The 21290-nt window shown below is 40.7% G+C and overlaps 1 protein-coding gene across 2 annotated transcripts; it reads left to right on the forward strand.

Moving 5' to 3' along the window:
- The first annotated feature begins 7626 nt into the window (after positions 1–7626).
- SUB1 (SUB1 regulator of transcription) lies at positions 7627–20408 on the forward strand. 2 transcript variants are annotated; one of them, XM_060634429.2, is made up of 5 exons: positions 7627–7749; positions 10202–10274; positions 12610–12732; positions 17600–17708; positions 19640–20408. In XM_060634429.2, the coding sequence occupies exons 2-5, from the start codon at positions 10203–10205 to the stop codon at positions 19717–19719; spliced, it is 384 nt and encodes a 127-aa protein (XP_060490412.1). In that variant the 5' UTR covers positions 7627–7749; position 10202; the 3' UTR covers positions 19720–20408. The 2 variants fall into 2 exon arrangements, with proteins under 2 accessions (XP_060490412.1, XP_060490413.1); XM_060634430.2 differs by lacking the exon at positions 7627–7749 and adding an exon at positions 7816–7951.
- Positions 20409–21290: the final 882 nt, after the last annotated feature.

Consider the following 21290-nt stretch of genomic DNA (forward strand, 5'->3'; position numbering starts at 1 on the left):
TCTTCCTCAAAGCTTTTGAAGCATGACTCCTTTGCCTTAGCTTTCTCTCACTTCACTGCATCGAGGGATGTAGCTCTCACCCTGTGAAGACAGACACACTTCCTGTGTCTCCTCTCATGGAGAGGGTGTGCCACTGGCTCACATTGCACCCTCACCCTTCCCACCTCTCCAGCATCACTGCACTGAAGGGTGCCCAGGGCTTGCTTTCACTTGTTTTCTCACCTGCACATATGATCCAGATGGCCCCATCCTAGGTGTTCCCAAGACCTCGAGATGTCCAAAGCTACCAATACTTTAATAGTCAAATGGAGTGTTTGTTGCTACCATTTCATTTGCTGCAGGATCTCCAGTAGGCTCCCTAAGTGTCCAAAAATCTTCTGGAGGGAACTGTGTTCTAATCATTCTGTGGTGTGGTCTGCTTCCCTGTTTTAGCCTCAATGCTCTTGACCAGAGGCTGCTGACCTCCCTCTGTGCCCACCCCATCCCTGGCACATAGCACGGCTCTTCTTCCTTTATTTCTTGTTCCCTCTTCTTTGTGTGTTACAGGTACAGCTCTTGTGCTACAAACTCAGGCTCAGGAGAAATGTGACTTTCTGGATTTTTCTATGATTGCATTTACTGATCACCATTCATTCCATCTAGTGGCAAACACTTTATCTTAGCCAATTTCAGGTTAAACTCATGATTTCTTCCCTTCTCAATTGTGGGCAGGGGTGGGGTGAGCTTCTATGGTGTCAGAGCCTCAAGGGTGGTGGCAGAGTCCAGCCTGTTTCCCTCTACCTACTCAGGCAGATCTTCAGTTAAGAGCTGATCTTGTCTGGTTCTTGTCTTTGGTGCTTTGTCACCCAGGCATTTGTTGAGATGTCCTTTGTTCTGTCCACTCTGTTCAGATCATGGCTGGTGAGATCTCCTTGCCCTGACTGCAAGGCCCCTCAGATCTGCGGGGTGTCAGCACCACATCTGTGCTACTCTGGACAAGAGAGGAAGACATTCTGCTATGTGCTGTAGCAACTTGGAGAGGCCTGGAGTGCAGTGAGGCTGCCTTAAGCCTGCCATCCTCGGCATGCAGACTTCTCTGCCTATACCTTGTGGGGTGCAGAGGACCTCCAGGAGCCCAACTGGCTAACAAGTCACTAGGTTTGCTTTGCTTCTCAAACTCTCTGGGGATCTTCCCCCAGGGCTGGTCTTGGGGACAGGGGACCGAGCTACCTTCTCAAAGACACTGAAGAGAACTTTTATCTCATTTCTTTCTTACTCTCCCTTTCCGTAGTCTGGACAACATCTCCAGGGCCTTTGGGTAGGGACAGAAATAATAGGATTTAATTAATTACATATTGTTTTAAATCTATAATTTATGCCTGGAATCCTAAGATTTTATTTTATCTTTTTTTTTAAGTTTATTTATTTAGAGAGAGCGAGAGCCAGTGAGCAGTGGAGGAGCAGAGAGAGAGGAGAGACAGTGGATCACAAGTAATCTCCATGCTGTCAGTGCAGAGCTCTATGTGGTTCGGATCATGACCTGGGCAGAAACCCAGAGTCGGGCGCTTAACCATCTGAGCCATCCAGGCCCCTTCGGAATCCTAAGATTTTAAGTCAAAAGCCAAGAATCGGAGCCCTGTGCTCTGCTTTGACATCCTTCTCCTTTGGAAGGCTGTGGCCCTGAAAGTGGGAAGTCGGGGAAAGGATAAGGGACAGAGAGTGGGAAGTGCTGGGAACCGGAGCTGCCCTGGGTAATATTTCAAAATGATACCCTGTGGCCTGAACAACTTTTTCTCAAGTTTTGGAAGAAATGAGTAATGGAGGTATTCACAGTGCAGTACGTGGCAGGGAACCCTTGAAGAATCCTCCGCACCCCCACCCCTCAAGGGTACTAGGAATTTCTCCCTAACTGTCTGTCTCTTCCTCAAGCTCTGGTCTTCCTGAGCAACTGAACTGTTTCCCGCACGCTTTCTCTTTTCATGTCTGCTCCCCAAACCATCTCTGTTTCTGGTCTACCTATAGATACTCCAAATTCAGCTCATTTTTTATCATCTGCTTCTTCTGGAGCAAGGCCTGGAGTAGGGGATGGGGTCCATTAGTGTCCAAAGATTCCTTCTAGGGATTTCCCTAGATTTCCCTATGAAAGGAGCAATCCCTGACCCCATCCTGTACAAAGGTTTGTGAATTCGCCTGCCTCCTATTATTTGAAAGCAACAGCATTCCTATTTTGTTGTAAATTAAAAAAACAAAAACAAAAACAAACCACAATGTCCTCTTTCACTTAAATGTAGTCATTTATTTTTGTTAATTTTTTGAATTATATTTACTTAAAAAAAAAGTGGAGATCACTTATTTTCAAGGATTTGCTAACAGTTTCACCAAGTATCACAAACCCAAGAAAACAAAGCCAACAACATTTGTATGCAAAGATTCACCTTTCCCTGCTTCTAAAAATTCATACTTCCTTAACAGTTCTCCTCTCAAAGCTCAGAGAATGGAAACCCAAACCCACTGCAGGTAGACCGCCCAGTTCCCTCTGCGACACAGAAACTGAATGAAAACTTATGTTAAAGGAGGAAAGGATGGAGATGAGAGGATGCTGTGTTTACTTATTGGTGCTTGGTTTACCTAGAATAGTAAACAAGATTTTGAAGGAGACCAAAATATGTCATACCAAGAGGTGCCTCGAAATTGACCAAAATTATTTTGAGCTAAGGGCACTTAAAAAAAAAAACAGTGGGTGCAAGAAAGACACTCTGAATATCCCCCTTTTCTTCCTAAAAACAGGAGATAAAACCCCCAGATGGAACCCCCATATGGAAGACGTCTTTCCTAAACCAGAAGGAAAGTAATGTTTCTTATTGTCAAGACCGAAAGTTGAGACTAAGGGAATTCTATACACATAGACCATGTTCAAATAATTCCTATCTTTCTTTAGACTCCCCACATAACTGAGTTACTTATCTGTAATCACCTCTAGTTCAACCTAATATAAAGGCGTGTAGGTTTTGCAATTTCTGGGAATCTTCATTTCCTTATGAGGGCTGCTGTGCTACACAAAACTTACGTTAAATAAATCTGTATGCTTTCCTCCTCTTTATCTGTCTTATGTCAACTTAATGCTCAGCCTCAGGGAAGACCCTAAGAGGGGGAAGGTAAATTCTTGCATCTGCTTCAGTTTCATTAGGTAGGTATGTGTGACAGAGAGGGAACAAGTGAGCAGGGGGCCCGAACCAGTGGGCTGTGTCTGTGTTTATCTGCATGGCTACTTTTATTTCATCATGATTTAGAGTTCCACGAAATACATATTTTTAAGGAATTAACTTGTATTTTTTTCTGCATTTAATTATTTATTTATTTGTTTATTTTCAGAATGGTTTGGTCTGGTCTTTACCAGTCTTTTTTTTTTTTTTTTAAGTTTATTTATTTTTGAGAGAGAGAGAGAGAGAGAGAGAGACAGAGAGACAGAGAGAGAAGAAACAAATGAGTGGGGGAGAGGCAGAAAGAGAGGAGACAGAGAATACCAAGTAGGCTCCCCCCACCCCCATGTGGGGCTGGAACTCAGGAACCTAACCATGAGATCATGACCTGAGCTGAAGTCAAGGGTCTGAGGAGGCTTAACCTACTGAGCCACCCAGGTGCCCCTGCATTTAATCTTTTAAAAGTCAAATAGTCCTAGAAGGGAAAGGGTCTGGGGAAGGATGTTTCACATGAACAGACTTAGAAGCAGTCTTCTGAATTCTGCTTGTTCCTCAAGCCCTTCACACATGCCATCCTCCCTCCCATTTCTCCAGAGAAGACGGAACTCCCTTCTCCTGTGAGATGGGGTGGATGGGAACCACTGATCTCATCGTTCCACATACAGTCCCAACCATTCCCTGATTTCCTCACTCCCATTTCCTGTACCCCTCATCCTTCTGTGGCATCTCAGACCTGTAATTCTGAGCTTCTATAGAATTCTGCATTTATTTTGCCAACTCCCTTACCATTCTTCTACCCACCCACTGTTTCTTATATTTTGGGAATCTGCACCACATATGTTCTCTGCTATGGCGGCCATGAGAATGCACGTCTCTGTTCTCCTACTTATAAGGGAGTGAATTGATTCAGAGCCTGATGGTCTCTGCTGAGTACTGTTTTTTGTTTTTTTTTTTTTAAACAGGTGTTGCTCTGCTGGGTCGCAGTCTCCTCTCTCTCCTGGATACTGTGTCCTCTCTTATTGCACATTGAGGCCTAGGAATTTATTTTTGGTGGTCACCATGAGCCCACACAATTCCACAGTGGTGCCATAATCAGTGGCAAAGAAGGGAGGTCAGCTCTCTTCCCTTTGCATTTAATGCAGGCAAATGGTCTGAAAGCAGAGTTGCTTGGACCCAGTGGGTTTAAGTTTAGAAAAGATCTTTCTTCTCCTTATTACTCCTAGTGGTCTCTCTATTGGATGCAGATGTGTGCACAGAGAGCTCAGCTGGGGCCAAGTCCATATGATAGTGATTTTGATGTTCTAGAAATTTGTCCCTTTTTTTTTTTTTTAAGTTTATTTATCTTGAGAGGTGGGGAAGGGGCAGAGAGAGAGGGAGAGACAGAGAATCCTAAGCAGGCTCTGCACCGTCAACATGGAGCCCGATGTGGGGTTTGAACCCATGAATTCTGAGATCATGACTTAAGCTGAAGTTGGATGCTTAACCTACTGAGCCACCCAGGTGCCCTGGGGAAATTTATCACTTCTTGTGTTAGCAATCAAAAAAGCCTCCTCTACAGTGTTTTCCAGACTCTAGCTCTTCCTTCTTTCTTCAGCCCCGTCTTCATTTTACCCTGGACGTTCTGAAAACATTTTAACTGCCATGGCTCAAAAATCTTCCACATTTCATTGTCTTCATTTTCACATGGGGTAATCCAAACTCCTTCAACTTCATTTAGGATCCTTTGCCATCTGGCTTCATCCTACTTTTCTGGAAGAATTGCCTACTCTTCCTCTGTGCCAACTCTACTCCGATAGGATTGACACTCATAGCTTCTCAATGTGCTCAGAGCGTTCCTTTCTTCCCCCTCCACATGGTCTCTCTCATCCCCCCAGGTCAAGTCTGAGGCTGTCATTCTCTTCAAAGCATCCCCAGTTTATTCTAATCCAGAGGTCCAGCTATCTGTGGAATTTTCTAGTATTTGTAGCGGTAGCTGTCATTTCACAATTACCCAGGGCCTTGCACTATTTCATGTAGATCGATACCCCAAAAAACAAACCCCTGGCTAACATGGATCCATTTCTCTGGGCGTGGACACTGCTGGAGGAAGCTGTGGGATTCCTTGGTGCTGATCCGTAATGATGAGTGAGGAGGAGAAGGCAGAGGTGCTGTCTTGGATCTTGGAGAAAGGCCAGAACTGGGCCCCTGCAGCTCTGCAGAGCCAGCACTTTCTAGGACTCGAGCAGCCCTGGCACTGCCCCTGGGGAGCTGCTGTGTGGGCCACACGTGTGGTAGCCCCTGGTCTCTGATGGATTTCTACATCGAGAGAACTTTTTGATCTTTAAAAACAATTTTTTTAATGTTTATTTATTTTTGAGAGAGAGAGAGCAAGCGGGGGAGAGGCAGAGACTCCAGGTTCCAAGCTGTCAGCAGAGCCCAATGCCGGGCGGATGGTGAAATCATGACCTGAGCTAATGCCTACCCGCATAACCTACTGAGCCACCCAGGCACCTGAGAACTTTTTGATATTCAGACTCACCTTAGAGCCTCTGCTCTGTTTGAAACTCCCAGCACCAACATTTTAGCCCAGCTGCCCCTTTTCTTTCAGGTTCCTGTCCAAATAGTCCCATTTCATCCTTATCATATCTAAATTAATCTCACCCAATATCCTCTATGGCATCATCCTGTTTTTCTTCTAGTTTTCATAGTACTTATCTAAAATTATCATCTGTATTTCATTTTTTGCTTGTTTATTGTCTGCTTCATGTATTTACACAGGCCCTATCAATCCTATTTATTCCTGAATTCCTGGCGAATTCCTGGCAAATTCTCTTTGAGTAAAGAGAGTTGTAACTCTTTTTATCTTGGAGGAGGAGGAGGGGAGGTTGTGAGTCAGATGACTACAAACAGTGCCCTGAACTCTATCCATCCTCAGCTGACACCAGAGTTCCAGGGAGAGCCACGTCCATGGCTTTCAGGGCCTGGGCAGCCCAGTGATCCTCTAGTTACCCCAGTATATGAGCTCAGTACAACCAGATACCCTGACAATGCTCTAGGGCACTGTTGGCCACAGGGAAACTTTGGTCAGCTGGCCATAGTGCTGGTGGGGGAGCTCCCCAAACTTCCTCTAGGTGTGCAAACTCTAGGCTAGCAAGAGATCATGCTGGAACAGTAGTTATTGAGTACCTTTCATTTTTTTTTACAATTTAAATATTTCTTACTTTTTCAACTTTCTCATTGAAGTGTATCTTATATACTGTGAAATTTTACATCTATGTACACCTGTGTAACTGCCACCCAGACCAAGATATATTCAGCATCCTAGCAGATTCCTTTATACTTGCTCCCAAGTGATATCCCCCAACGGTTACTGACCTAGATCCCCATAGATTATTTTTGCCTTTTTTGGAACATCATGTAAAAGGAATTGTACAGTAAGTGTTTCATTTTTTTAAAAGTGGTCATCTAGCCTGACACTGCATGATTAGGAGAGGGGTAAGAACTCTTGCACTCTCTCAGTCGACAGCAATGTGAGTCAGACAGTGCAGGGTTTGAATCATGACTCACTCCCTATATAACCTCTAGCAGCTTATTCAACCTTGTTGCCCCTGGGTTTCTTCATTATAAAATTGAGAGAATAATTATTCCTACTTTGGAAAGTTGAGATGAGTAATATATGCAAAGTGCCTCATGCAATGGCTGACACATAGTGGGTGCTTGATAAATGTGTGTTGGACAAATAAAACTTTATATATATATTCTTTTTTTTAAAGTTTATTTTTGACAGAGAGAGAGAGAGAGAGAGAGAGAGCGCACTTGAGCAAGGGAGGAGCAGAGAGAGAGGAGACACAGAATCCCAAGCAGGCTCCACACTATCAGTGCTGAGCCCAATGGGGGCTGGAACTCATCAACTGTGAGATCATGACCTGATCTGAAATCATGAGTCAGGCTCTTAACCAACTGAGCCACCCAGGCACCCCTATATATATTCTTGGCTATAGCAGGCATTTATTAACTGTAAATCTATTGGCCATGTTCCTGCTTGTGATATGGATTTCTCCTGTCTTCCGTGAACTACCTCCAAGACTTCAGTTTAAGGATAAGCGTGGCCAAGGACTTCTGTAAAGATTTCTTGCACTTTCCAGAATTAAATGTGTGACACTTTGGTTTCCTTCCTTTGGATTTTACCAGCGAAAAACTGCGGAAGGTAGGGGGGGGTGGGGTAAGGACCATTTGTGGGAAAATGGGCTTATTCAGTATGGACACTTCACTTTAGTACAAGAAACACTTATGGAATTAAGGGCAAAGTTCGATGGTTGTCATTCGTGTTTTATTCGTGCCCTCATTCACACTCACAGGTCAGGCTCAATCTCCGCTGCATTTCACTTTCAAGGCACTGGCTCAGCACGAGGACGGTCCCTTTAAGGCCCTGGAAAGGGTCTCGCTGTTGGTTTCGGCGAGGAAGCCACGCCCCATCACGTGTACGCAGTCCCAGAGGGGCGGGGCCGGCAGCTCCTCGCTTTCGTCACTTCCGGTTCTCTGTCAGTTGCAAGCGAGCGAGCAGAGGGCTGTTCGGCTGCAAGAGCGGAGCGTGAGTGTTGGGGGCCCCGCCCCCACCCTTCGAGTCCCTGCCCGGCCGATCCCCACCCTCCCGGCGGGGCCGCGAGCCGTTTGCGGCCTCTACACCGCTCGCCGGCGACGGCCGCGGGAAATGGCGGCGCTGCCAGACCTCCCCTTTCCCCGCCTTGGCCTCCCTGGACCTCCTCCTTCGCCGACCCTGCGCCCCATGCGCTGTAGGCCATTCCGCGCCAGAAGCTGGCTCCCGGGAATGGCTCGGGCGCGGCGAGAGCTGCGGCCCCGGGCGGCGGGGTGCGGCCGGGCGGGGGGCGGGGAGCTTTGGGGAGGGGGCCGGGGCGCCCCCGGGACAATGCAGCGGCGGCCCGGGCCACAGCGGGGGCGCGTGCGGAGCCTGCTTTTCCTCAAGGCTTTGCTGGGGCTCTCACCGTGACTCCCAGGGTGGGGGGGGGGGCTGTGTAGGGGAGGGAGAGAGCGGACCCCGTCGGAGGAGGGCTGCGGGGGAAGGACGACTGGTATGCTGGGGGTAGGTAATGCTTCGAGAGAAGAAAATGGCGCTTGGTGCAAGTCCCTCCTCTTCCCATACGGTCTCCTCCGCACTTCGCCGCCTCCCACGCCCCCTCCGACCAACCTGTCTCCCCCCGCCCCAGCCGTTGCCAGCCCCAGGGTTCCAGCAGTTTCCTGGTGTCGCGCAACCCCCTTTCCCCGTGTTGGTGCTCATCACCCTCGTGTAGTACCGAATTCGTGTGCCTTTTAGTCTATGTTTATTTTCACCTCGTCTTTTCTAGTCCTCCACGCCATCAGCAGAGAATGAAGATTCGTTTTTTCAGTTGCGTTTTGTATATATTCTACACTAGCATTTTAATACCACCTGCCTGAATTACTAGCCTGCCTTTTTTTTACGTAAAAATATATTTTGTCAAAAGTTCAAAGTGGCCTTAGTTACCATTATCTTGTTTTTTTGTTGAATGGGCTTCTAATTTGGATTAATTACGAGGTCATTCTTTGAAATGATCTTAGCCCTCCCCCTCCCCCCCCCCGCAGCTTTTATTAATAGACCGTATAGTTATGCTTGATTATTTCAAAGTGAAAAAATAGGTTATGTTCAATTTAATTACCTTTAAAAAAATGTTTCTTGGCATTATTAGCTGCTAGCATAAAAAAAAACTTAAATTGATTTTGGAGTTTAGGATGTAAAATGGAGGCAGTAACAGGATTAGTACATAAAACATGGTTCAGAACCTTGTTGGTTCCACCTGAGTTTCCTCTTCTCATCAGGAAATTACCAGTTGGGTTTGTTTGAGCTTTTTGAAATTAGTGGCTAGAATTGGAATGGATGGCCCACTTCTTTTACCTTGACCTCCTATTGTGGAATACATTCAATGTCAGTGTAGAGACAGGTTTAGTCTAGAGAGCTTGATTATGATATTTTGAGGAGAAAATGAGGTCTTTTTTCCTTTATTCAACATTTAACAGACTTTGTTGTATATATTGGGGCCTTTAGGTTATACAAAAATTAATAGGACCCATCCTTTTTGGATAGAAAGCAAAAGATTTTTTAATAAGTGGTTTACCACTTGGTTTTATAAAGTGCCTTGAAAAGAAGTACAGCATGCCTTGGAATTCCTTGAAATTTGGGCTTTAGCTTTTTTTTCGTTTCTTTCTTTTTTTTTTTAATCACTGCAAAAGTAGAGAAACAAGGCCCTCTGTCTGGCTGTGCTCAGTAAACCTCCACTTGAAAGCAAGGGATTGGCCTATGTATATACCTCTGGGGAACTAGGGCCATAGTAGGGATTTGAGAAAAGGTGTTGCCCCTCCCATAAGCAGATTCTTCAGAATTTAGTTATATTCCAGAGAAAAAAAACAGTGTAAAATGTAATGAATTGTAAAAATTACGTATAACTTTGTGAACTCTGAATAGGTGCTTGTTATTTTGATGGCATGGTCAAAAAGCCAGAGAGCATGAAGGACATACACAAAATGTGAAAAAATAGGATTATACTGGCGAGTGAATTAGCTATTGACATCTGTATAGTGCAGCTCTTCTCCATGTTGGGTGGATAATTCCGTTAGATCTCATGAGTGAGAAATATAAAGCCGTATTGAGGATACTCCTACTTCCTGGTTTTAGCAGATTGCTGTCACCTGCCTTCTTGCAATTTATCCTACCCATAAACCTCTAACCTCTCTAAAATGCAGTATAAAAAGACCCAGTGGCTTTGAGAAAGAGGTGTAGGAGTATGAGAGGTGTGTGACATTTTACTTCTTTCTCCTTGCTGGGTTCTGGGTGTTATTTTCAACTCAGAAGAGCATAGATTAAGAGTATAACTTCTAGCATTGTGCTTCGCGTCACAATTCCAGTACCACAAAATGATAGAACCATGGAACTTCTTAAATTTTTGCTTGGGAGAGATTAAGCTGGAGGTAATCGAATAATTTGTTAATTATATAATGTATTTGTCTTGCAGAATGCCTAAGTCAAAGGAACTTGTTTCTTCAAGCTCTTCCGGCAGTGATTCTGACAGTGAGGTTGACAAAAAGGTGACTATTAATGCAAGTCATTTCTGTGATACTTAATTCAGCAGTATTGCCCACATCCAGTTCTATAGGACAGCAAGGCATATCAGAATCGTAAAAAGAGAGCTTGGACGGGTGTTTCTGAAAGTGCAAATGGTTCTGGGACCACTTGACCAAAGTGCCTAGGGTACTTGTTCATGCACACTCCTGGCCCCTAAATCAGACTTGAGCAAGTGTTTGGACCTGAACAAGTCTCCCATTGAGGACTTCTAGGAACACTAACTCTGCAGAACCACCACTTTATTCCCTAGGGAGAATAGCATTAGAAATAGGCCAAAGCCGCTATTTGCTTTATTTGGAAATCTGCCTAATCTGTAGGTATTGTGTGTTGTAGTTGAACTAAATTACCTGAACTCTGAATGCAGGTGTCAATTTTGACAGTGTCCTTGGCCACTGATGTTTATCCAGCCCACTAGGATTACTTCAAATGTAGGCTTGGTACATGTTAAGTTAGAATGTTATTTACTCTGGTCTCCTCCTTTTAGTGAAATCAACACCCAGCAAAGCTAACGTGAAATAACCCATTTTGACAACAGGCTTTTTCTACATTAGTTGACACCTGTGCTGGAAGCTGTGCATTCTGCTTACCTGAGCAGCTCACATTGTAGTCCGAGCTTCCTTCCATGCAGAACTTTTTATTTCCTAGAAGCTTACATAATTATGTCTCTGAGTTTAGTTGACAGTGTTAGTTAAAAGAGCTTATGGGAGAATCTTGGAGAAGATGGATCTTTAGGGAAATAAAGAATATATCACGTAAAGGTTGAAATGAAGCCTCAAAGAGCATACATAGCTGTACTGCAGAAGGAAATATGTCTTAAATTCTTATTTGCGTTTGGTATGGCATTTGATTATGTTCATTTAGCAAATTTTTATTGAGTGTTTATGTGCTGGGCATGTGCCAATCCCTGGGGAGTATCCAGACCCTGATACAAAGAATAATCACTTTCTGCTTATTGAGCTGAATTGATATTTGCCATTTGTCCCAAATAGTATTCTTAATCCTGTAAGCACTTAAATTAAATACATTCACTTTTGGGGCACCTGGGTGGCTCAGTTGAGTGTCCAACTTCGGCTCAGGTTGTGATCTCGCAGGGTTCGAGCCGTTGGTTGCGCTCTGTGCTGACCGCTTGGAGCCTGGAGCCTGCTTCAGATTCTGTGTCTCCATCTCTGCTCCTTCCCACTCATGCTCTCTTAGAAATAAGCTTAAAAAAAATTAAATGCATTCACTTTTTCAGTTATATGCATACGTAACATTATATTTTATCTAGTTTCATCTAATTTAGTGAGACAAGTCAGTTTGTACTTTCCACTAAAAGGAACACGACTGCCCTCTGCTGTTTAGGTTGGGAACTCCACTAGTTTTCATAGGCGTTAGCTCATTTTAAGAACCAGGCTATAGAAAAAGTTTTTACAATAATGCTGTTTAATTTAAAACGTTGTTTTGATTTTGAATAGTAGTCTAAGCACATTGCTGTCCACCTTTGGTGATTTTTTTTTCTGATGAGGAAGTTCTTGAATTGTTGACTTCTAATGCTCAGTACGAAATAGCTTTCTTAGGTTTGTGTACTCATAAATTTTTCTTTCTTTTTTTTAAAAGCTTATTTATTTGTTTATTTTGAGAGAGAGAGTGCGCACATATGTGCATGAGCAGGGGAGGGGCAGAGAGAGGGAGAGAGAGAATCCCGAGCAGTCTCCATGCTCAGCGTGGAACCCATCTCGGGGCTCGATCCCATGAAATGTGAGATCATGGCCTGAGCTGAAATCAAGAGTCAGATGCTTTAACTGACTGAGCTACCCAGGTGCTACATGTACTCATAATTTTCAAAGTCAATTTAAGTCCCTTTTGGAATAGGCAGCGCATGAATAACATATCCTAGATTGGAATAAGTTGGTTGTATTCTTACGAATTAATATATTTCCTTTGTAAAAAAAATTAGTAGCTGACTAACTTTAATAGACTCGTGGTTTCTAAAAGTTTATTCTCTTCCCAGAGAAATCTGATGTGCGTATCTGGTCTATCAAAGAGTTGTTTCTCTGGTTATTACCTCTTTGATGCCTGAAGTGACTTTTGGGCTCTTGGGAACACATTTTGAAGACACTGTGTTAGATGTTAGGTTAATTCCATAGTTCTCTTGTCAAGTGAAACTTGCCTGTGTGTGTTTTTAGGATTCTTTTTTTAATGAATAAATGTAGTCCTCTGATCGTTTAAGTCCTAAGGAGTCAGGAAGTGTTTGAACCTGAAATGTGTTTTATTCTTATGTATGCAGATTTTAACCATTATTCTTGTTTTTCTTTCAAGTTAAAGCGGAAAAAGCAGGTTACTCCAGAAAAACCTGTAAAGAAGCAAAAGACCGGTGAGACTTCAAGAGCCCTGTCATCCTCTAAGCAGAGTAGCAGCAGCAGAGATGATAACATGTTTCAGGTAATTTCCTTAGATCCAGAGGAATTATTATCTGGCTTGATCTGATGAATGTTGAAAGTACTATAATCTGATCCTGCATAATAATTTTTAATGTTTCTTATAATCATCTTATATTCGTTGAAATGTAAGAGCAAGTTTGTAGAAATGAAAGTAATTTATATGCTGCTAGATTATTGTTAAAGTCTAGAAACTTGTGGTTTGGCTAAGTGTAAAACAGTGAATTTAAAATTATAGACATCCAGGGGCTCCTGGGTGGCTCAGTTGGTTAAGCGTCTGACTTCAGCTCAGGTCATGATCTCACAGTTCATGAGTTTGAGCCCCGCATCTGTGCTGACAGCTCAGAGTCTGGAGCCTGCTTCAGATTTTCTGTCTCCCTCTCCCTCTCCCTCCCTCCCTCCCTCCCTCCCTCCCCCCCCCCCAAAATAAACATTGAAAAAAAAAAGATTTTAAAGTTCTAGGCATTCAGAAACAGATTGAGAACTGCACATTTAGGAAACAGTTTGAATGCAGGGCTTGATGTCATGAACCTGTGAGGTCATGACCCAAGCTGAAACCAAGAGTCGAACACTTAACCAACTGAGCCACCCAGGCATCCTTGAGTTGTTAATTTTAGCCATTCTGACCGGTGTGAGGTGGTATCTCATTGTGGTTTTGATTTGTATTTCCCTGATGATGAGTGATGTGGAGCATCTTTGCATGTGTCTGTTAGCCATCTGGTTCTTCTTTGGAGAAATGTCTATTCGTGTCTTCTGCCCATTGCTTCACTGGATTATTTATTGTTTGGGTGTTGACTTTGATAAGTTCTTTACAGGTAAAATAGGTATATATTTTGAATTTACTGATGGCCTTGAAAGACAGTGCCAGGATTAAGGTTAGAATAGGAAAATAGAAGTTGGATATTTTTACTCACTTTTTGTCTAGTTATGTGTGTGGATGAAAATAGACACATGATGGTTATACTTACTACTGTATTGAATATGGAATATGCTAAAAGAGGTTTCAGGTGCACTGATCACACAGAAAATGGTAACTGAAATATGTTAATTATCTTGACTAGTAATCATTTCACTATGAATAGATCACATCTTCATGTGGTACACCTTAAATGTATACATTTTTTGTTAAAAAATATTAAAAATTTAGACAAAATGCAGATGGATTAGTTATAGGTTTTAGTCTTCTGACTTGCCTATAGCTTAGGGGAGCAGACTACTTTGATAGAAAACATAAGTCAGTATATGTAAGGAAGAATTATGAAAGGGCCCTCATTTCTTTAAGTTTGAATGCTGTTTTTTGTTTGTTTTTTTGAATGCCTCCTGTACATCAGGCCTTGCTAAGTTCTGGGTAAGCAGTAATGGTCCCAGTAGACATGGTCTCTGGTTTTGTGGAATTTATAGGGATAAATATTATACTAATAAACATACATATATATGTATATGTATGTATATAAGTTATGTTAAGGGCTGAGAAATAAAAGGGTAGGTTATTATGAGAGAGAAGGTGCTCTGGGAATCTCTCTCTAAAGAAGTGACATTTGAAGCTTAAGACATAAAGGAGGAGCCAGTCATGAAATATATGAGAGAGGGAATCCTTTCTAAAGTAGAGAGGCTTGTGCAAATATTTTGTGCTGGAGCCTAGGAAACCTGGTTGAGAATGTAGATAGATCTGGTTGGTAACGAGGGTGAAGGACCAGGTCTTGCACTCTTTGAGTTTTATTCTAAGTGCTGTGGGAAGTTTCCTTAAGGGTCAGAATGAAATGTGGAATCTGCAAGAGAAGCATCCCGTCCTTTCATAGACCTTCTTGTAGAGAGTGGACTTTCTTCTTGTGGAGAATGAAGTGCTGCATTGGAATATTTTAACTTAATGTTTGCAATAGAGGTAAAAACTTTCGAGGATTTGGGCAACTATCTATCTTGGGCTTTCTCTGATCAGTTCTTGTTTACCGTTTGCCTGCCTTTGTCTGTTTAATGAAAACATCTGTAGCATTTTAATGGATTTTATCTTGTCTTTTGAAGAAACAGGATCCACATTTAGAGATTTTATTATGTTAGAGCAGTTTGGGGAAAACCACATCTATTTTTAGGGGGTGGTTATCTCATCAAAAAAAGTGGGTTCAGTTTTTAAAACCTCATTTGGAAAGCTTCCTGAGCCTCATAAAGCTGTAAGATTCCTCACTCTTTTGAAAGCGCCTCTTGGTTTCTCTAGGAGGAACTATATATTTTATTTTCAAAGTGACTTTTCACAGACCTTAGTAGTGACAGGCATTCTACAAGATAATCTTTAATTTTGTTGCTGTTATAGGTTTTTCTTTGAAATGGTAATTTGGCCATAGAAAAATATTTTGGTGATAATACTGAATTTTAATTGGCTTAAGAGCACAGTAGAGTACATTGGTTATATAAATAAAAAATGAGAACTTCATTTTTACTTACAATAATGGTTTGACAATTTTATTAATATTTTATTTGAAATTTTTTTTTTCCTAGAACTTTTATAGTTTTAACCCTCACGTTTAGGTCTGTGATCCATGTAGAATTAGTTTAGTTTTTCTGTGTATGGTGTGAGATAGAGGTTGAACTAATTTCTCCCCCCCATGGAGATATTTTTAGAGTTATTAAATCAGTATTGTAAGTCCCAGCGAACAGTTCCACTACGAGAATTATTCTGGCCTTATCTAATTTATCCAATAAAACAGTTTACTAAGAACCCAGTATGATAGGCACTAGGGGGTTTCAAGAAGACTGACTAAAAAATAAGCCATTAAAAGTGACCATAAGATCACTGGTGACTAATTTAGTGTAGGCAGTGGGAATTTAATTAGTAGAAACAGTATTCCTCTCCTTTCAAAATTTAGCAATAAATGGAAGAGGGAAACACGGAGAAAGTTTACAAAATGCAGGTTAGGGAAAATGTTTTCTAGAAGAGGGGAATGAGCATGTTAGGAAATGGTAGGTATGAAGCCAGTGAAATGGGAAAGAACGTGTATGAAAGAAACGGGATAGAAAAAGTAAAGAAAGTTAACTGATATGATGTGAGTGCAGAGAAGAAAGATTTGAAGGCACTTAACCCGTACCCAGTGCACTTCATTTCTCCATAAAGCATGGGGCATGCCCTGGAATTAGGGGTATACCAGCAGGACAAGAAACGTAACCTGAAAATGGAAAACTAAAGGAAAATGCACAAGACCTAGCTGAGACCAGAAAAAGCAGTCTAAAAGGACATAGGCAAGATGGAAGCCATTAATATGTACTGGGTCAGCACAGCTGTGATTCTACTCCAGTAATAACTTGTATCCCCGTGAAAAGGATTATTTAATAATCAAGGGGCCCTGGTTCGAAGGGAAAGGAGCATAACCGAACCCCAGATCTTTACATGTTGATGTAAGCACAAAAATCATAGCTGGTTTTTAGTCAGTAAGCCTGAAGAGTAGTTTCAGAATGAGTAAGAGATGGGCAGGTGTTAAAAGTTTTGATCAGAAAGTGTGACTTCTTAGTTTAAGTGCTAGATAGTATATTACAGCAGTGTAAGACATCCTGGAAAGTGCTTACAGACACTTTGTTGAGTAAATTGTTTTCCTTTGTAGTTTGTTAAGCACAGTGTAAGGTTTTTGAAAAATAGTTTTCTGTGGGTAGTTTTAAGTTCTTACTTTGAGACTATGGGTGAAGTGTATTAAAGATGTTATTTGAAATGAATGTCTAAAAGGAAAAGCTTTCTCATGTTACTATTGACCGGATCTCTGGATTCTTAGAATGGTGTATTGCTGGTGGAGTCTATGGATTCCTACTGGTTGTAGTTTGTACTGCAAAACTTTGCTTTCTAATGGTTTTTATTGTGGTAAAAAATCAAAAACACTTTACATAGAATTTGCTATTTTAACCATTTTTAAGCATACAGTAGTGTTAAGTATGTTTATATTATTGTGAAACAGATCTCCAGAACTTTTCATTTTGCAAAACTTAAATAACAACTCCCCTTTACCCCCTCCCCAGGCCCTGATAACCACCATTCTACTTTTTGTCTCTCTGAATCTGACTAGTCTAGGCATTTCTTATAAGTGGAATCATATAGTATGTATCTTTCTATGAGTGGTTTCTTTCACTTAGCATATGTCAGCAAGGTTCATCTGTGTTGTAGCATGTGACAGGATTTCCTGTTTGTTTGTTTGTTTATTTATTTATTTATTTATTTATGAGAGTGTGAGCAGGGAGGGGCAGAGGGAGAGAAAATCTTTTTTTTTTTAATGTTTGTCTATTTATTTTGAGAGAGAGAGAGGGAGAGAGATCCCAAGCAGGCTCCGTGCTGTCAGCGTGGAGCCTGATGTGGGGCTTGATCCCACAAACCACGAGATCATGATCTGAGTCGAAATCAAGAGTCAGACACTTAACTGACTGAGCCACCCAGGTGCCCCTAGGATTTCCTTTTTTTAAGGCTAATACTCCATTGTATGTATATAACACATTTTGTTTATGTCAACATTTAGGTTGCCTCCATCTTTGGGGTGCTGTGAGTAATGCTGCTGTGAACGTGGGGGTACAAATAAATATCTTCTCAAGACCTTGCTTTTATTTCTTTTAGGTACACACCCAGAAGTGTGGCTCCTGGATCATTGCTAGATCATGTATTCTGTTTTTGATTTTTTTGAGGCATCTCCATACCATTTTCCATAGTGTTCCTCTGTTTTACTAATGATTCCTTTAATGTGAAAATGATTGGAAGGGTCAGATGTGCTTCATTTAATTCCGTCTTTTTAAGAAAGATTTTTTCAGTGACATTTCCTTTGGTTGTAGTTTTGATATTCAGAATAGTAGTAAATATAAATATGGACATCACTCTTGAATACCCTTCTATGTTTTTTTTTCTTTGGCAGATTGGGAAAATGAGGTATGTCAGTGTTCGAGACTTTAAAGGGAAAGTCCTAATTGATATTAGAGAATATTGGATGGATCCGGAAGGTGAAATGAAACCAGGAAGAAAAGGTGAGATTTAATTTCCCGAATTTGGTCCTGATATTAGGACTGAACTAAAAATTATCTAAGTAACGTATCTTACTTGAAATTGAAATAATGTTTGCAGTGCATTGGGAGGATCTTCATTCAGTTGAGTGTTCTGTAGTCTTTTTGGACATGACACTTCCTTCAGTCACCTGTCTTAAATAATTGTTGGAATAAAACCCAGAAGAAAGAATACCCCTAATATCATTTCATTTGGCTGCTAATTTGTTTGGCTATTTTTTTTTTTTTTTTTAATGTTTGTTTATTTTTGAGTGGGGGAGGGGCAGAGAGAGAGGGAGACAGAGGATCCAAAATGGGATCCGTGCTGACAGCAGAGAGCCTGATGCGGGGCTCGAACTCTCAAACTGCAAGATCATGACCTGTGAAGTTGGATGCTTAATCGACTGAGCCGCCCATGTGCCCTTGCTTGGGTGTAACTTTAAAAAAAAAAAAAAAGTTTATCTGAATTCTTAAGTAGTAGGCACTATCTGAGAAGTTGTAAAAATTGGAATGAAAAATTCTGGTTTATAGTGTTTCCTTTTGGTTCATCTTCTAAAGGATATTCTTTAACGGGGTGGGGGGGTCGGTGGGATCCTTTTACTGGGTCTTTGTCCTCTTTCCATTTATGCTGCATCCCATCCCAAGCATATCAGCATCATAGAAGCATACTGGATTTTTTCACCAGATTTATAGCTAGAGAACATTTATGGATTAGCATAAATTCCTATATTTTGGTAGTTAGCTGCTTTAGGTTGATCCTTAGCTAATAATAAAGGCCTCTTTATCTTCTACTCTGCCTGTTTGTCATTTTGAAGGTACTGCTTGTTTGCTTCATGTGGGTTTTGGGTTTACTAAACCTAACGTTTGTTTTCATACCCTTTAACATTTTCTTGTTCAGGTCGTTTTCTGCCTCATTCAGGTTTTTTCATTGTGGGCAATGCCACATTTCTTGTTTCTGCAAACATTTACTGAAATAATTTGATCAGCTTAAAGTCTTTCCAAGGTGTTGATGCATTATGTTCTTCTGCCTTCCTCACAATTTCATGGCCTCCCAGCAGTTTTCTGAAAAATACACTCATTCTTCCAATTCTAGTTTATTTCTCTATTTACATGGGTCAAGTATTAGAACATTGGAAGTTCCAAGTTCAAAATACTTTCTGTTCATAGTCTTACATCTTAAATAGAAAAGACATGTTATTAACTAACATTTTAAGTGTTCACTTATGTGTCATGTGATACACTTAGCTTTTTATTCAGATTAACTAATGTATTGGTTCTCAACACCCCTTTGAAGTGTAAATACCATTTTACTGGTGAGACCGAGACTCAGAGGTAATGACAGTTTTTTAAGGTGACATTAGTGATTGGGAGGCAGTGATAGAACCCTGACAGCATGATTGCAGAATGCATTTTTAATCAGTACGTACATTCTGAGAAGTCCTGTGTGGGTCACGTCCCAGGAATTTTTCCAAAGTGAAATGAAGGTTTCTGGAATAACTCAGCACAAAGTCATTCACCTTGAGTTCCTGTAAAAATTTGAGCAAATGTTGGAACCAACTGGATATAGAAATGGAGTGTCACATACGAAATCTGGACCTGGCCACTTAGCCTGCTAGTTTACAAACTAGCAAATTAGCTTGTGAGATGCATCTTCAAATCATTTGTTCTCACAGGGTATAGTAAGTATTGTGCAGGATACAGTGTTGGAAGTAAAACTAGATATAAGACTGGTCTTGGTTCAGGTAATTGTTATGAATATATAATTAACAAATTAAGAGATTTGACTCTTGGTATGGTTCCATTGTGCCTTTCAAAGTGACAGCTGTTGATAAAGCAGTATTTTAGTTGTAAGTATGAAAATCATCAAGAAAGCATAAATAGAGTTTCAACTTTTAATTTTTAAAACTTTGTTTTAGGTATTTCTTTAAATCCTGAGCAATGGAGCCAGCTGAAGGAACAGATTTCTGACATTGATGATGCAGTAAGAAAACTGTAAAATCAGAGCCATATAAAACCTGTACTGTTCTAGTTGTTTTAATCTGTCTTTTTACATTGGCTTTTGTTTTCTAAACGTTGTTTTCCAAGCTATTGTATATTTGGATTGCAGAACAATTTGTAAGATGAATACATTTTTTTTTAATGTGCATTATTAAAAATGTTCTGAGTGAAGCTAATTGTCAACTTTATTAAGGAGGATTGCTTTGTGCCCGCCACCTAGTGTAAAATAAAATCAAGTAATACAATCTTAACTGTTGTGGCCTTTTTTGATCAAAGGAGTTGGTACTGTTTAAGGCCAAAAGTAACAGTTTATAGACCTGTTAATTTCAACTTGGCTTTTACATTCAAAAGGATTTGTATTGCATTGGATTTATAAACTCTGACTTGTGAAATCCATAGTTGATCTGTTTTCTTCCAGCCCAATGTCTAGACTTGTTGTATTTTTCCACCCCAGTGATACTTCACTTTCCCTTTTTTTATTACTTCATTTTCCTTTAGTAACTTGTCATGTTCAGTTTTCATTTCACTTTTTGCTCTTTTTCTTGAATATATTCTAATTTGGAAAGTCAGTGAAACTGTCAAAATGTTAGTTATCTCAATAAGGTACTTGTAATTAAAATATTATATGAGAGCTACAATCACTAATTCTACTGTATTAAATATTAGGAGATATAGTTTGATAAAAAACATGGCTTGTATGAAAACTGAACAAGTAAGTGTATGTCGTTACCTGTAGCGTTCTGTGTAGTTACCTTACTGCTTAGTCTGCAGAGAATAGTGACTTAGATGTCTGATTTGCTTTCACTTATTAAACATGTTCACCATGGGATGATGTCTATAAAATCAGATACTGTTATATTAGATTAGGATTTAATAAAAATTGTGAAAGCTTATTGGCCTAACATTTTATTTTGTAACATGGAGTATATATATAGCCAGAGATCTCACTGAGCTTTACTGTCATACTAATGTGGTCAGTTTTTGGAGGAAAGAGTAGATAGAGCATATTCTTACTGGCCTTTTCTTAGTAGGCTTGGTTCTTTTGCAGTTTTCTCTCTCGGATAGTAGTATTCTAGACTTAATGTTAAGTTTTAGCAGGTACTCTGAAGTGATTTTCACTGAACCATAGTGATGAAGCAGATCCAGATTGAGGCACAAATTTCAGGGGCTTTGCAGCAATAAATAGGGCATGGTGTGCCTTAGGTAAAGAATGTAAAGGAGCTATAACTGAAATTGAAGAAGGTGGCAGTGAAGAGGAAGGAATTCTCTTCACGCTAAATGATAACACGTGATATTTTGATCACATTGATAGGACACAGTTCTAAATGGAATGGTAAAAGAAACGTTTAAAGACGTGAAAAATTCTTGTTAACAAATTACGTATTTTTGGTAGCTAATCTTAAATGGTTTACTGCCATATCAGAGAGTTGCACTATTATACCAACTTTGATTACCGCATCTAAAACATTTTATAGTAGAATTGTCAAGGACTTGATTTCAAAACCAGCTGCCAGGACACATACAGTTACTAAATTTTTTTTCTGGCAGCTGTTCTAAGTCTGTTTTTAC

Source organism: Panthera onca, chromosome A1 (genome assembly GCF_046562875.1).
Source record: "Panthera onca isolate mPanOnc1 chromosome A1, mPanOnc1 haplotype 2, whole genome shotgun sequence".
NCBI lineage: Eukaryota > Metazoa > Chordata > Mammalia > Carnivora > Felidae > Panthera > Panthera onca.